Source organism: Cottoperca gobio, chromosome 1 (assembly GCF_900634415.1).
Source record: "Cottoperca gobio chromosome 1, fCotGob3.1, whole genome shotgun sequence".
In the NCBI taxonomy this organism is placed as follows: domain Eukaryota; kingdom Metazoa; phylum Chordata; class Actinopteri; order Perciformes; family Bovichtidae; genus Cottoperca; species Cottoperca gobio.
The window spans coordinates 25,842,480-25,859,270 of NC_041355.1; the positions used below are offsets into that span (position 1 = coordinate 25,842,480).

Consider the following 16,791-nt stretch of genomic DNA (forward strand, 5'->3'; position numbering starts at 1 on the left):
ACACGCACACACACACATACATACACGGAAACACACAGAGAACAAAAGATGTGCAAAGACATGCTCACACACACACTCAACAACATACAGATAAGATTAGATAGACTGTTATTTATCCCAAGGGAAATTGTTGTGCAGCAAATATAGAACAGTACAAACATAATATATCAATAAAGGTACAAGTATAAAAATATCTATAAACAGATGTCCAAAATCCACATAGTCAAAAATAATAATAATGCCAAAAATATAAACAAGGTTAACGGTAAGGGCCAAAAACATTCAACAAGGTTATCAATAAGATTGCTTCTTGGCGAGTGGCATATAGATATGAAATGATTTGCACACGCAGTCCACACTCAGAGGGAATGATACCATTCTTCAGCTGACTGGTTTCTATCACTGGTTTCACACACTGTGCTTTGTTCCTTTCTCTGTTATTGTTGTGCTTCAGGTTTGATCTCCTGGCCAATGGTGGGGCGTCCCTAACATTGAGTTTTGAGCGTGCTCCATTCCTCACTCAGTACAGAACTGTGTGGGTGCCGTGGAACGTCTTCTATGTGATGGACACGCTGGTCATGAAGAAGGTGAGTGGTGTAACTGCTGTCAGTCTGTCATCATGGGTTCATGAACTAATGACTGCCTTACAGAAACAACACTTTTGTATGTTCCAGTTACTATAAACAGCATTTTAAAGTGTCTCATCTTGACTTTTAGTTACTGATTTCTAGCTGTGGTCAAATTCTTGTCATGACTTACACACTGTCTGACTGACACTGACTCACTGGCTGACTGAGTAAGGGACCTCATTGTTTCACAGTGAATGAATGGATGTCTCAGTTAATGACAACACTAACCGGCGTTAACGCGTTTCAGGAGGAGAATGACATCCCCAGCTGTGACCTGAGCGGTTTCATCAGACCCGGTCCTGTCATTGTTGCTTCTCCTCTCTCTACGTTTTTCAGATGTTCATCTGAGGATGGCCCCATCATACCTGAAACACAGGTAAGAAATGCCACAGATGAGGTATTTAACCAATACCCAAGACCAATGTTTATACTTTTACACTTTCAAAAGTGAAAAGAAAATGCAAATGAGTAGCTAATTATGAGCCACCGACCTTCAAAGTGTAAAATAGATCAATAAAAGCACTTCTAATTATATTTTGAGCAGAAATGATTAGTTGAAAATTAATTGGCAACTTTTTTGATATGATGTTTGATATCATTGTACACTGAATGTCTTTGGGTTCGAACAGTTGAAAATGTCAACTTTGGGAAGCTGTGATCACCAAGTTCTGACATTATATAGACAAATGCATTAATCGGATAAATCAGGAACATAAATAAGGACATTTGTTTTAAGAAGATTAAAGATTACTAGCAATACATATACACAATGCAGCAAAGTATTGTTGATCATCTTTATAGTCTTCCTTTGCATATTTCTTTTTATATCTAACATATAAACACATATTTATCCCCGGAATGTTTAGGTAAAGAATTAAATCTGATAAGAATAAGCCGACTATGTCATTTTCATGTAATAAAATGTATTAAGGCTAGTTTACGCTAACTGACAGAGAAACTGCTAAATCCTTATACACACACACACACTTACTCACACACACACACACACACACACACACACACACACACAGACACACTCACTCACACACACACACACACACACACACACACACACACACACACACACACACACACACTCACTCACTCACACACACACACACACACACACACAGACACTCACTCACACACACACACACACACACAGACACACTCACTCACTCACTCACACACACACACACACACACACACAAACACACACACACAGACACACTCACTCACACACACACACACACACATACACACACAAACACACAGACACACACACACAAACACACACACACACACACAGACACACTCACTCACACACACACACACACACACACACACACACACACACACACACAGACACACTCACTCACTCACTCACACACACACACACACACACACACACACACACACACACACACACACACACACACACAGAGAGCCCCAGCCTGTGCCCTTCCTCTAATTTCCTATAAGCCTAAAAGCACATTTGTGTGGTTCTTTATTGTCACATTGCTTTAAGCAGTCGACAGAGGAAATGAAGCAGATGACAGAACTCCATATGCGTTTTTATATTTTTACAACCCTGAACCAGCGCTCCATTATTATTTTTATTTGGCAAGCGTGTGTGTATGTGCCTGACTTTCTGTGATAAAGGGAAAAAGTGTGTGGTCGAAGGAAAGCATTTGTGACGTGTGTGTGTGTGTGTGTGTGTGAGTGTGAGTGTCTTAGTGTCTTAGTGCAGATCAAAAGCAAACGAATGGAAAGCCAGTACTTAGCTTTTGGTGGAGCTGAGTCCATTAGTGAGGAGGGCAGTGAAAAGGGCAGTCTTAAAGGGATATAATGGACCCGTAATGAACACTAAATGCCCGGCTAATGAAAAGGCAATATTGCAGTTGAAAAATATAACACAGGAACACTCTAAATGGATCATTCCCTCAGGAGCTTTGTTTTAATTTTCAATGTTTGTATTATTTAATATCTCTTAACAATCTGCTTTTTCTGTGAATCCACCTATTTATCGAAGGTCTTCCTTATCCACTCAACTCCTGGCACTTTTGTACAGAATTAAGATTTATAAATGATCTAACTTTTCTCTCGAACAAAGTGTTTAACTGCAACATTTTGTGTTCATTTATATCATACTTATATCATAACTTCCTTGGCACAGCGGTTTTAGACTCAGTTTGAACTCAAGAGGTGAATTGCTGAGATCTGGGAGCACAGCTACATCACTAAAAAGAAGTCTAGTGGGGCAATAAACTCGAGCATCGGTGATCAGCAAGGTTGTAAACAAACCCCCAGCTTAGTTTAACCCATTTGGAAGAAAAAATGAAGGCAAACAGTAACGTTGTTAATCAAAGTGTCTGGGTAAACAGCCTTCACAGTTCACAGACTGACTTACTGCTCAACTTTGACCTACTGTGCTTGCTGTAGGTGTGCATGAACATTGTTTCCCTGTGGAGGAACAATATCGATATGGATATTTTGTGTGGACTCCCTTTTTGGTTTACATCGACATACTTTAAAGTGATGTTGATCATCTGAACTGTTAAAGTGTCTTCTTTACAGCCTGTCTTACTGCTAGTGTTTCTTGTTACACTTCATAGAAGCCATCTCATCATGTCTCTGTGATTATTTGGTGCTTACATTGTTGTCATAACTGATAGAAATGATGACTAAAACTATGAAAAGAAACTAAAGTTTCCCCAGACAGTCCTTCACACTACAACAAGTTTGAAGATGAAATGCCTTGCTTGTTCTCTCAGTGACTTTGCCAGTTTGCTGCCATGCTGCTCCCCTCACTCTCCTCCAGCGACTCTGTTGACACTCAGTGATCCCACATCTCTGCTGAAGTTGCGTCATGTTGCGTGTCATCTGCTTTTTGCGTCTTCCTAATGATAGAGCGGTGATTAAGTCTGGCTCACCTTGTTCAGGTTCAACACAAGGACATATTCAGAAACACACACACACACACATTCATACCTGCTTAGATAATCTGCATAGTTAAACACACTTATGCATATGCCTGTTAATGAGACAGAGCAGAGAAGAGCTAATATTATCCGACAGTGAACAATAATTAAAATAGCAAATTTGAAACTAAAAGACGATGTCTCAGCATGGTTAGCAAACGTCAGGGAGTTGTCAGTGTGCATGTGTGTGTGTCTGTGTGTGTGTGTGTGTGATCTGAGTAAGAGCAGTCATTCTATGTGTCCTTCACCTGCAACTGCACCCAATGAAATATGTACATGTACATTATGTCCATCAAAGATATAACTCAGGTGATGTGCATGTTTTGCCAGACGCGTATACACCCTCTCATGTTTGGAGGCATTACTTGAAAGAATGTTTCAAGTGCAGCCAGACTCCATTACCAGCTGAGTTCCATGTTCTCACACAACAGTGACGAGTGCACAGATAACACTTGCCAAACAAATTAGCAAGTGTTATCATTTACTCTCTCCATTGTTGACTTTGTCATAATACAAAGCAGCCTTGTCTTGCACATCAATAATGATGCAATGATATGAATATGACTTCATGACTGTCACTATGTATGTGATGCCAATTCAGTGGACGATATACTGACTGATCATAGTGTATTCATCATTATTTGTGTTGGAAATACAAAGTAAGGCTACAACATTGTGGACTTATTAGTAACCTGTATTTGGCCCTGTATGCTTTTATGCACTTTTAAAATAAAGCAAGTGTTTGTTTTCTCAGAAGTAATTAAAAAGGTGGATATTGGGGGCTCTTTGTGGTTTGGATTCGACAGATAATTTTGTAAAGCCAATTCATCAGCGCTTACATTTTTTATTTATAATGTATTACCATATCACCCAGCTCTGCCACATACACCACACTGTACTGATTTGGACAGTCAAATGGAAGGAGTCTCTGTTGTGCCGTTCTTCCACCTCGCTGTTCTGTATAATAGGTACGGACACGGAATGGGGGGGGCATTGTTGCTTGCAGGTAGTCACAGAGCCGAATTGACGTCTGTGTAAAAGGGGACTACACGCACACACACATAGTTGTGATGCTCATGTGTAACACAACACGCCTCTTTTGGTTCCACAATGCCACCATGCTATCTAACACACTGGTGCCGCTTTATGCCGGCACTGTTTGGTTCAATGTAAAAAATAAAAAAAAGAGCGGTCCATTCCTTATAAATACAAAGCTTCAGACTCCATTCGAGACAGTAAAATAGTGTCAGCTGCTGATGTGTTTTCTGTGTTTTTTATCCATCTGAAGGTTTTACAAGAAGAAACCTCAATACCAGGCAGTGATCTGAACCTCATCTACCTGAGCTCCAGAGCTGCGGGATATAAACCCATCCTCAAAGTCACCATGACACAGTCATCAATACCTTTCAACTTGATGAAGGTAAGATATGTAATATATAATAATATATAATATTTCCTCAAAGCCATGATGATATGATGCAGCATATCATTACAGAATGCTGAGCATTGTCAGCACCAGTGCCCATATCAGTGGAGCCCTAACCTGAATTACCATAACGTGACCTTTGTGTGTGCTGCTGTTTCTCCAGGTTCACCTGATGGTGGCGGTTGTGGGTCGCCTTTTCCAGAAATGGTTCCCTGCTCAACCAAATCTATCCTACACCTTTATCTGGGACAAGACAGATGCCTACGGCCAACGCGTCTTTGGACTCTCTGAGGCAGTTGGTGAGTTTGCTGCTGAAAGCAAAGCTAAACAGAAAAGAAAAGAAACCTTTTAAAAGTGTGCACTGCTTTGCCCTCTCTGAGACTGTGTAAAAGGTTGACGAGCAACAACAACAAAAGCACCATCAACTTAATTGTTTAAACCTTGCCTTGGAGCAGCCAAAGGACCGTGCTCTGAGAACCTGAGGCTTCATGTATTCATCAGGGGGGAATAACAACTTATATAAGTGCAGAGCGGCCTGACCATGTACTGCCTTCTATGTCGAGAGTAACATTTTAAAATCATCCCTAAAGGTGATGGGGAGCCAAGCTAAATTGCTGTAAAGTGTGATCTGAAGCACATTCGTATGAACAGAGCTCTGTCGACGAGTATACCAGCTTTCCTTTTACACGACAGAATGGAAAAGCAATAAAAAAATGTGGTTTCCCTAATGATTCTACAATTAACTCGCTTCGTGCTGTTTTTTATATGACAGAATGGGGCCAGAACCCTGGAGGTTAAGTGGTGTTGTGAGTAGAATGTCACTGCTTTGAATCCCTGGACCTCCTAGAATAATAGGACTGAAGGCAGTAAACGAGTAACACTCTCCTTTCATAGAGAGTGACTGATCAAGATGCAGCTGATCAGTGAGCAACAGAGCTGTTGAAGGCTGTTGTTGGCAAGTGTATCACACGGCTTACAGTTCTTTAGACATTTATGTTAACCTGATCATTGGGACTGGTACCTTTCTGTAACCCAGGGGTGGAGGAAAGAAAAAGAAGTACAAGTGTATGACAGATGGAGAGAAAATGTACTGTATACAACAATCAAAACTAAATAAGTTTGACAACATACTGTGCACAGTAACTGTGCAGAGGACCGCTACAGCTAAGTTCCAATAGGTTGTGCAGAAAGGCTTTGACAGGGAATTGGCTTGGACAAAATGGGTATGCTAACCCCTCTGACACCTTTATGAGGAACAAGTCCAGCAGAGGTACTTCTCAGTGAGTTATTACTTATGGTAGCCCTGGCTTAATGGGTTGAGCATAAAGACGATTTACTGCTATGTTTGGTAACACTTCTGAAATTGGTGCTCGTAAGTTATAATAAGGTACCCTAACCACAATAATCTTTGGAGTGCCTGTCTGGCAATTGTTAAAGTCAGAGCTGTGACACAAATACCGAGGTTGAGTTCATCAGAGGGCGACTACGTATGTCTGTCTGTTGGTGCTCACCTGCGTCTTTCCATTGACTCCATTGACTTTACCTTTATTTATTCAATTGAAAGCAATGGTATCTTTTTCAGGACCGCTCTCACACAGTTACACATTTATACCTGGAAGCTTCCCAGTACAACCACAGTCCGCTCTGTAATGATGGAGGGGCAAGCACTGTTTTTCACTTTCCACTCCCAAATGTATCCTGCAGGTTAGCATTTGCTAAACACGTATGAATTGTGAGGTTAACTGTGGTCTTTGTGTTTTCAAACCTGTTTGCTGTTTTTCCAAATTTCCCATTTGGTTTTGTTTGAACACGAGCACAGTCAAAGGAAAGAGTTGAATAACTGTCCGTGCCTGTGTGTGTCTAATAGTGTCCGTGGGGTTTGAATACGAGTCCTGCCTGGACCTCATCCTGTGGGAGAAAAGAACGGCCATTTTGCAAGGCTACGAGCTGGATGCTTCCAACATGGGAGGATGGACACTGGACAAACATCACATCCTGGACGTGCAAAACGGTAGGTTCCATGAAATAGAGCTTGTGCTAATGAATTGTGGAAGGAGGTGCCGGGTCCCTTGTGTGAGCTCAATCGATGTAAAGCCTCATTTGTCCCTCTGTCAGTTAAAAGGATCAATGGGCAACTCGTGGAGGCTTGTCAACATGTAAAGTGAGACGTTATGGTTGGCTTATGCACTAAAGTGTCTGCAAGATGAATCATAATACTGCATAAAACATTTCCTTATTTACCTAAAACTAATATTTTGATTTGAAGTGTATATGTGAGAGCTGAGGTTCACAGTTTAATTTTATTTGTAATGTGCACAACATTAACTGGTTAATTATATATCGAAGTGTGTGTGTGTGTGTGTGTGTGTGTGTGTGTGTGTGTGTGTGTGTGTGTGTGTGTGTGCGTGTGTGTGCGTGTGTGCGTGTGTGTGTGTGTGTGTGTGTGCGTGCGTGTATGTGTGTGTGTGTGTGTGTGTGTGTGTGTGCCTGTGGGTGAGTTCCTCGTTCTGGATTTGTTCCAGCTGCCCAGTGGTATTTTTTTCAGCCTTTCATCCTCTCCCTTTCTCTCACACACACACACTCACGCACGGACACACACAAATGAACAATTTGGCTCTTTACAGACCTCCGTGGTCTCTCCTGCTTGTTTCCTCCCCTGTTTTTGTGTATTGTCATCTTATCTTCCTGTATTATTATATGTATTTCTTTATTATTATTATGTGAAGTATTATATTTAGAAAATACAGTGAAACCTGAGGGTTCAGATATGTTGACTGAATATTATACATTCCAACTTGAAGGTACATCAGATTACATGTGTGTGGGAAAACAGGTGTTCTGGATTGCTGACACTAATCTTAATAATGATATTGTTAATTATTGTTAACAAGAATAAGCAAAGAAATATATTTTAAAGTGATATCCACAAAATTCAAAATTTGCATTTAAAATGAACTCATAAATTTAAATAAGAAGATTAAGTACAAAACATACAAAATCACAGTAAAAGAAATAGTTTTCACAATTTATGAAAATATGCATTTATAAGTTGCCAAAAAAAACCTAACAATTAACCAGACGGATTTGATTGAAACTGAGCACAACGTGGAGGCTCACTCATGTTTCAATGCGACAGTGAACCTGGGGAAGAAATTGGTCATTTCCAGAATTAGATTCAAATTAATAAAATTGAATTGAATTCAAAATAAACCGGAATTAAAAACTGAAACTTCAACAAAAATAGTTATTTTTGTTACAGTAAATTTATAGGTCAAAAAAAGGTCTGGTGTCAATTTTGTCAAAAAACAGAACCATAACTTTATGTAGAAAAATGGTGCCTCTTTGGAACCACCCCAAGCATTCAATATGTTTTCATAGATGAGCATCACCTGTTTGTTTCTTCTTACCGCTCAACATTTTCCTTCTGATACTGTGTTCCCCTCCCCGTGCGTTCAATTCCATTCCACTTTAAGAAACTACTGTTGTACAATACACACAATGTGTGATTGGATATGTAAAAAGCAGAGTTAACATATATGGAATACACAAATCCTCATTCAATACCCTGATATTCATTTCTTCTGCGCTTGTGAGAGGCAAAGGTCTACAGAATGTGACAGCTAACCTTTGACATTAGTCCCTGGTTTGCATTTCCACATGCATGTGAAGCAGACAGCACAGAGTCAATCCAGACCTGTCTGTGTTTGAATACATATGTTTAATGCCGAGTCATAACCAGCTGCTTTGTAAAGGATGCATTGTGCTGTTTACAGAATATACTGAAGAGCGATTCAGACTGCCACCTTTCAACAACTGGTTCCTATAAGAATAGTTACATATTTAGAAAATGCATTTTGCTACTTTAAAGGCACTTTGACTTTATAAATCCCCCCCCCCCCTTCTCTTTCTCCCTTCCTTGCTGTCCTCTATCTGTCACCCCATCCATCACATCGCTATTCATCCCTCTCTCCCTGCAGTCCTCTTGGGCTTTCAACACCTTGTCACACGATTCAGTGTGTGTGTGTGGGTGTGTGTGTGTTATTGTATGTGCGTTTAAAATGCAGGTGTGATTTGTGATTTTCTGTCTATATGCGTACTGGTCTCTGTGGGTGTGATTTTGTGTCTTGAAGGGACAGTGCTGCAACACAATGTGTGTTTGTCCTTTTGAGACTAAAACCCACCATGTAGACACAGAATAATCTTGTGTGTGTGTGTGTGTGTGTGTGTGTGTGTGTGTGTGTGAGAGAGAGAGAGAGAGACTATCAAACACTCCTGCTGTGTTTTCTTTGTAGTTTGTCTTGTAGCTCCACTAATGATGTGGATGGGACGATGTGTTAGATTTGGAAATATCATGGAGTACAGTGACTGTTGACATCTGGCAGTTTCTTCTTCTGTGTTTTCATGTTTTGACAGCTACTTTCTTATTTACTGAACGTCTCATACTCAAATGTAAGCTTTATCTTCATATTTATCTTTAGATAAAAAATGGCAGTGAGGCAGCTTTGTTCTCTTTTTTTGTATTTATACATAACGTGTTGTAACCAAAGACCCATCTTCTGGAAGATATTAATTAAGTATGGTACATAGGCAGCACACATGTAAATACTAACTCCTGTCTGTCTTCCTTACAGTGATTATGAATGTTGCTAAGCCATCATGTCTGCAAATGTCTTGTTAAATGAAATGTATAGTTATTTGTATCAATCATCTTCCCCTGGAGGATGTTACGTAGCCCTACAGTGGAAGAGTGAGAAGTGTCTGTGTCTTTTACAAACAGCAGCACCTCTTTATAGCCAGTTACTGTTTTAATGAGGAAGCACATTAGGTTTTGTTTTTAAAGGTACCCTTTGATATTGTTCATATTCATACAGCTAATTAAATCAAAGGGATTGCTGATTATTGAACAACATAAACAAATGAATTGGCTTACAACATCAGATTGTATGCTTGAAAATATACGAATAAAGGAAAGAGAATGAGGGAGGAAAAGAGACACACACTGCATTTGTGTGCAGAGGCTTGGCCACACCTTTACACATACACACACACACACACACACACACACACACACACACACACACACACACACACACCTGGTGTTGTGTGATCTGTGAGCACTGAGCAGTGAGCACTGCTGAACACCTCAGATAAGACTGGATGAAAGAGAGAGTGTGTGTGTGGAGCGGTTTCAGGGGCAGAGGGTCTGCTTCCTTGTGCATGCATTGTGAGGATGTTTTCCAGTGTGTGTGCAGAGAGAGAGACTGGGGGAGTGTAAGTGTGTAAGCTGCTCGCTAAAGCGCTGCACTCTATTATTCAGACACTAAGCAGCTCAGCCACAGTCAGGGTGCTTTAGTGCTTTGCTCCAGAGAACACGGCAAAGTCTTTCTTTTTTTCCCAGGACATCAAATCAAAATTACTGAGCTTTGAACAACTTCACATGTTTGTGTTTTTGTCACGACACAAGTGTTTGTAGTTGAGTTATGAATGATTATCGAACATATAAAAGAAATACAACCTATCACATTGGCAATGTATCTCCTTCCAGCTCCTCAAACTAGTTCAGAGTGTCACAGTGAGAAGATAACATGTTTGTTTTTGGATGTCTGTGACTTATTTGTTTTGGTATATAACTACACCAGACAGCATTCTGACAGAGGGAATCTGCTTATGTCTTAAAATGCAGTGGTTCTCTTCCCAACCCGTTTTGCACATGACTGCTGAATACAATTCAACGTCGACTTGTGACCCTTCTCACAAACTGCACGTCTCGAGTTGTGATCCGCTCAACCAGAGAGGAATTTTCTGTTATTTGCTATTTCATTTAAAACAGATATTAGGGAAAAGTCTTAAAATAAATGTGTGTAATTATTATCAATATCTTATTTCCTGCTACAGTAACCCCTGTGGAGGTCCAAACCTTTTTCCCATCACTTGTATTCAGAGAGAAATTGACCTTGAATCCTCTTTTAATGGTTTGATTTAGACTCTGCATTTAACTGGTCCTAGTAGCAGAGGGCTATTATATTATCAGCACACCGGGAGCAGTGTGGGGGTCTTGCTCAAGGACACCTCGGCAGTGCCCAGGAGGTGAACTGGTACCTCTCAAAGTACCAATCCAGTACAACTAAAACGTCCTCCATGATTGGATGTCTGCCGACCGTAATTTTGGATCCGATAGGGATGATACTGTTTTTCCGAGGTGAAGGGATAACTTCATCAAGAGTCATCAGAATATAATAATAATAATAATAATAATAATAATAATAATAATAATAATAATAATAATACCTTTTATTTATAAGCGCACTTTTCATTTGCGTAAACAAAACTCAAAGTGCTATATATTTTTATTACCAGCATACACATATATATATATATATATATATATATATATATATATATATATATATATGTGGGGTACCACACATGTAATAGGCTTTAGTTATGAAAACATTCACTCTTTATGGCAACAAAAGATTCAGAATTTACCATCAAATATCTTGTTTTGATGTGATAAATGAAACCGTGGTAAATGTATGACTATAAAAGATATATTCAGAACAGACTTTGAATGAAAATATATTTCAGATGTACCCCTGACATCAACAGAGATGAAGGGAAAGCTATTCACTGATACTAAATGAAAAAAAAGGGTTTTCAAACATGAAAAGACTACATTTTTAAATGTGTCCTTGGCTATAAGGAAGCATCTTTTAAAAACTCTACAATTGTGTTCTACTGATTGGCTGAAGGTAATTATTCATACTGATTTGCAGTGCCGGCAACCTCCAGTCAATATTCTATTCAATGTATTCAACCTGCTTCATGCATTATACATGCTGTGTGCATGTGTTATTATTTGACTACCTTTAACCCTTATGTATTCTGTGTGTGCATGTGTGAGTCAGTTTGTATGAGTGAAGACACATTTATCAATTAGATCCATCAGCAAAACATTTCACCATGTTGCTGCATTCTTTGCTTTTTTTCCTCATCCACATCTTCTTTTCTTCTTTCAAAAGTAAAACAGAATTTATGTTTTGAGATTGACAGTTTTAGGATCAAGGTCAAATGCACACACACGCACACACATCAAGCCATGTGAGAAAGCCTCACTGCCCTCTCTTTTAACACAGCAGGAAAATCCGATGATCTTGTTTCTTTCTACTGTGCGTTCCTCACTCTCTCCATCGCTCTCTCTTTTCCTGCATCACCACACACACACTCTCACACACACACACACACACACACACACACACACACACACACACACACACAATTCTTTCTAGTTCGGCAAATAGTTGGATGCCTGTGAGTAGACCACAGCACAGCATGGGTGGAACCCTGCTGGCTTGGCCTCTGTTGATCAATCAACACCAACTAATGGAGGGAGAGATGAAAGAGGGAGAGAAGGAGAGGAGGATAGAGGCAAGGAGAAGGAGAGGGAGAAGGAGAGGGATATAGAGATAACCTGACGGGAAAGAAACCGACTGATATGGGATTTCAGGGCAGATAGCAATATTTCATGCTGGGTTTGAAGAACTTGTAAATTGTAGGGCATTTCCCTAGTTTGCTGTGCATCCATATAAGGCGTAGGATACAGAGTTGGTCGATAGATGGATGGAGGACGGACGGACGGATGCAGCGTAATGTGGGCTGGTTTCCAAGATGGCAGCAGAGTTTTAATAATTCAGCTCACCACAGGAGGTTCCTCTTTGATGTCTTACTTTGAAGAACGAGTGCATCCCTCTCTTTTCCTCTGTTCATCTTCTCACCACTCATTCACATTAACCTCGTCATGAGTCAGCCAACACATCCCTCCTCTTCTCACCTCACATTGTCTCTCCTCTTTATCATCTGGAACTGTTAGAGAATTATTAAGTGCTGCAACATGCAGTAGTAGTACTACATTTATTAGGAAAAGTGCACATGAACAGATGAACAATATATATATTATATATATATATATATATATATATATATATATATATATATATATATATATATATATATATATATATATATATATATACATATATATATACATATATATATACATATATATATATACATATATGTGTCTGTAAGGAAAAAAAGAGACTTTCCATCCACTCAATATGTTTGTCGGATACATTGTTTAGAAGGTGGAGTCCAGTGGGCGGACACTTGTTGCCATTGGTTGCACTCATGTTATCTTGGTACATCATCAGCTTCTCTTCTTCTGGTGAAAAGAGAAACACTGTGTGTTCATGAAATGAGCACAAATCCTGATGATCCTCTACCAGGAATTCTCCTTGTATACATTGGCATGTGAAACGTTAATCTTATAGTTAAATTGAGTAAATATTTAAGGGTTTAGCATTTAACGCTTATTTAATGTAAGATAATATCTGTGGTCATTAACCTGAACTCGCTGTAGAAATGCTTTCGATGGAAGGCAGATAGGGACACAAATCCCCCACCTTCACTTTCAAATGTGCAATATAGTCCAATCAACAACCAAAGATAATATATCGAATCATTGAGAACCCCAATGACATTTTTTTCTATTTTGTTTAATAAAGGGACAATATCTGTGCCATATTTCAGTGCATTTTGGAATGACAGCCGTGTTAATAACATCTCATCTCTGACGTACCCAGACTCTCAATCACAACACAGATGCAAAGTAGAATCAGCCTCTGCTGCCTTCCTGTGCTCTTTATATCTCATCTGTATGTCTTCTCTCCTCCAGGTATACTGTACAAGGGCAGTGGTGAGAACATTTTCATTTCCCAGCAGCCTGCTGTCATCAGCAGCATCATGGGTAAATACAGATTCAAATATTATTGACTTGATTGCCTGCATGTTTGTGATCAGTGTTGATGATTGCATGATGGTTAGTCTCCACTGGTTTAAGTCTGAGAGCCTCATGAGAAACACCTTCTCAGTCTATGTGCTAGTTGCTCTCTTAGCAACTACAAAACTGTGAATATAAAACATTTCTGACCCCTCAAGTTTTCACCTGTTCCTGTTAGTTCTGTTTTTCCTGTTTTTGGTTTATGAATAATAGTTTAAAAAAAACATCTGGCATTTGCATCTCACATATACAGTGTAGTTCTAACACGTAGTTGTGTCATCAAATCAAATGTATTTATGCAGCCCAATATCACAAATTACGCATTTGTCTCAGTGTGCTTTACAGACTGTACAGGTTACAACACCCTCTGTCCTTAGACCCTCGCATCGCACAAGGAAAAACTTCCTAAAAGATAAAAGAAACCCCATAGTTAAAGGGGAAGATATTAGAAACTGAGGAGAGATCCCTCTCCCAGGACGGACAGACGTGCAATAGATGTCATGTGTACAGGATAAACAACATAGTACAAATACAACATTTGACAGAAATTATGTTGTGTTGAAAAAGAGAAAGTTTGGATGAATCCAGGAAAATGTCAAAAAGGCTTCCCGGTATCCAGCAGGACCAGGGCAGCAGGCGCTGTCACGATTCATGATCCTGACGTAAACTTTATCAGTGGCAACCTGCCACATGAGAGACACAGAAACTCTGGGGATGATACCCCGGATGATGACATACATACATTTACATAAATGCATACAGATAGAGAGGGAGAAGACGAGAGAGGAAGAGAAGGAGAAGAGAGGAAGAGGAGGAGAGCAGGGAGGTGTCCCCCGGCAGTCTAAGCCTATAGCAGCATAAGTAGGGGCTGGTCCAGGGCAAACCTGAGCCAGCCCTAACTATAAGCTTTATCAAAAAGGAAAGTCTTTAGCCTGCTCTTAAATGTGGAGAGTGTGTCTGCCTCCCGAACACAAACTGGAAGCTGGTTCCACTGGAGAGGAGCTTGATAGCTGAAGGCTCTGGCTCCCATTGTACTCTTAGAGACTCTAGGAACCACAAGTAACCCTGCAGTCTGAGAGCACAATGCTCTAGTTGGTTTATAAGGTACTATGAGATCTTTAAGATATGCTGGAGCCTGACCATTAATGGCTTTGTAAGTCAGGAGAAGGATTATTGTCAGGAGAAGAATGTCATGTACTCCCTGAGACTGCATTCTCAATCTGTATACCGATGCCACACATTCCAGTAGAAAGACAGTATCTAGTTGCCTTCTGAGGAACTGCAACGTATTCCCATTTCTCCCAAATTCAGAATGTCCATTTTCCTGTGCACTGCAGCCCGTGTCTGCATGAATGGAAAGTTGTGGCTCTGGAGAGCGATCGTCCACTAATGATGCATTGGGGCGTGCATGACGTCTACGTGGTTGCAGCTATTTCAAATGTGCGCCTGTCATGCCTTTCTTTGACTTGAGGTTGTTAAATAAATGCTTGGTCCACAACAGTGTTCAATAACCTAGTTGGATAAAATTAATATGAAATAAGCTCCCAATTGGTCAGTTATTTTGATTTTTTATGGAAGGAGCAGAAACCAAATGTAGTCAGTAAAAATTGTTCTATCCCAGGAAATGGACGTCGCCGCAGCATCTCCTGCCCCAGCTGTAATGGGCAGGCGGAGGGCAACAAGCTGCTGGCGCCCCTGGCTCTGGCCTGCGGAGCAGATGGCAGCATCTTCGTTGGAGACTTCAACTACATCAGGAGGATCTTCCCCTCTGGGAATGTTTCCAGTGTCATGGAGCTGAGGTAAGAGGGGAGGGAGGGAGGACGGCTGCAGTTGCCAGATCAGGGATCTGAATCTAATCCAGAGAATACATCCCCAAGTGTCTCAGAGAACTCATGATCCATTTAACAGTAAAGCTTTGCCAAAACCATTGTATACAAGTTGCTCAGGGTCATTGCAAATGCGTGCATGTTGAATGTTGAATTTGAGTAAAACAAAATATGACCTAAAATGTTTGTGAAAATGAACTGATTGACTCGAGAGTCCTTGTTTTTTAAGTAAAACCGAGTGTCTGAATTCACCTCCCTGCCTCAGCCTGTCTGGGCATCTTTCCTTCCTGCACTTACTGTTCAACTGCACAGCATTGGTCTTGGATGCTTTTGAACAGTACTTGAAAACATAAAGGATGAGAGGATAGATACATAACCCAGAGTGGACACTTTGCCACTAATTTACATTCAAGTGCTTACTCTTCAACCAACGTGCTAAAAGATAAAAGATAACTTTAGTACTCTGAATGTTGAAACATGCTTCTTGCACACCATTGAGTGCTAATTTCTCAAAAACTCTTCTTCTAATAGAAAACTGAAATCGTTTCCCTATTGGTGTCTGTGAAGCATGATTCAAATTCTAAATTTGACTGTAAATTCTAACTATTGCTTATTTTGTTTTCCAGTCGATGATTCTTCTTCTTTTGGTCCTAATACCTTAGAGACCAATCTGTCTACTAACTCTTGTTTACTCTGTTTTCTGTCCTTTGCTTGCACTGTATTAAAGAAACAAAGATTTCAGACATAGGTAAGAGTGACTAATCCTTTTCCACCTTTAACCTTCTTTCATTCCATTGTCCATCTCTGCTGCTTACTGACCAGACTCGTCTGCACATTTCTTCTGTCTATCTCTCCTCCTTTTAAATAAAAACAATCATTGTTGATCATTCCTGCCAGCTCTCAGACCTGAGTACACGGACGTCCTTATCCCAAGATCACGGTGCATCAAGGAGACAGTGAGCTGTTTCAAGCTGTTAGCAAGCTCATTTTGCATATATCATTTATTCCTGAAGTTCAGAAACGCTTTAAGGCAGCTGATTGTATCATGTAGGGAAGAGGGGACTGCCAAATAGGTCAGACAAACTGTTAA

The 16,791-nt window shown here is 40.1% G+C and overlaps 1 protein-coding gene across 1 annotated transcript in view; it reads left to right on the top strand.

The window, feature by feature from the left end:
- The window catches only part of tenm3 (teneurin transmembrane protein 3), a 188,424-nt gene that overhangs the window by 137,003 nt on the left and 34,630 nt on the right, over positions 1-16,791 (top strand). The window contains 8 exon segments of the mRNA XM_029442447.1: positions 455-587; positions 877-1,005; positions 4,899-5,030; positions 5,200-5,335; positions 6,904-7,047; positions 13,771-13,842; positions 15,497-15,674; positions 16,429-16,449. Of these exon segments, the coding sequence (XP_029298307.1) occupies positions 455-587; positions 877-1,005; positions 4,899-5,030; positions 5,200-5,335; positions 6,904-7,047; positions 13,771-13,842; positions 15,497-15,674; positions 16,429-16,449 (945 nt within the window).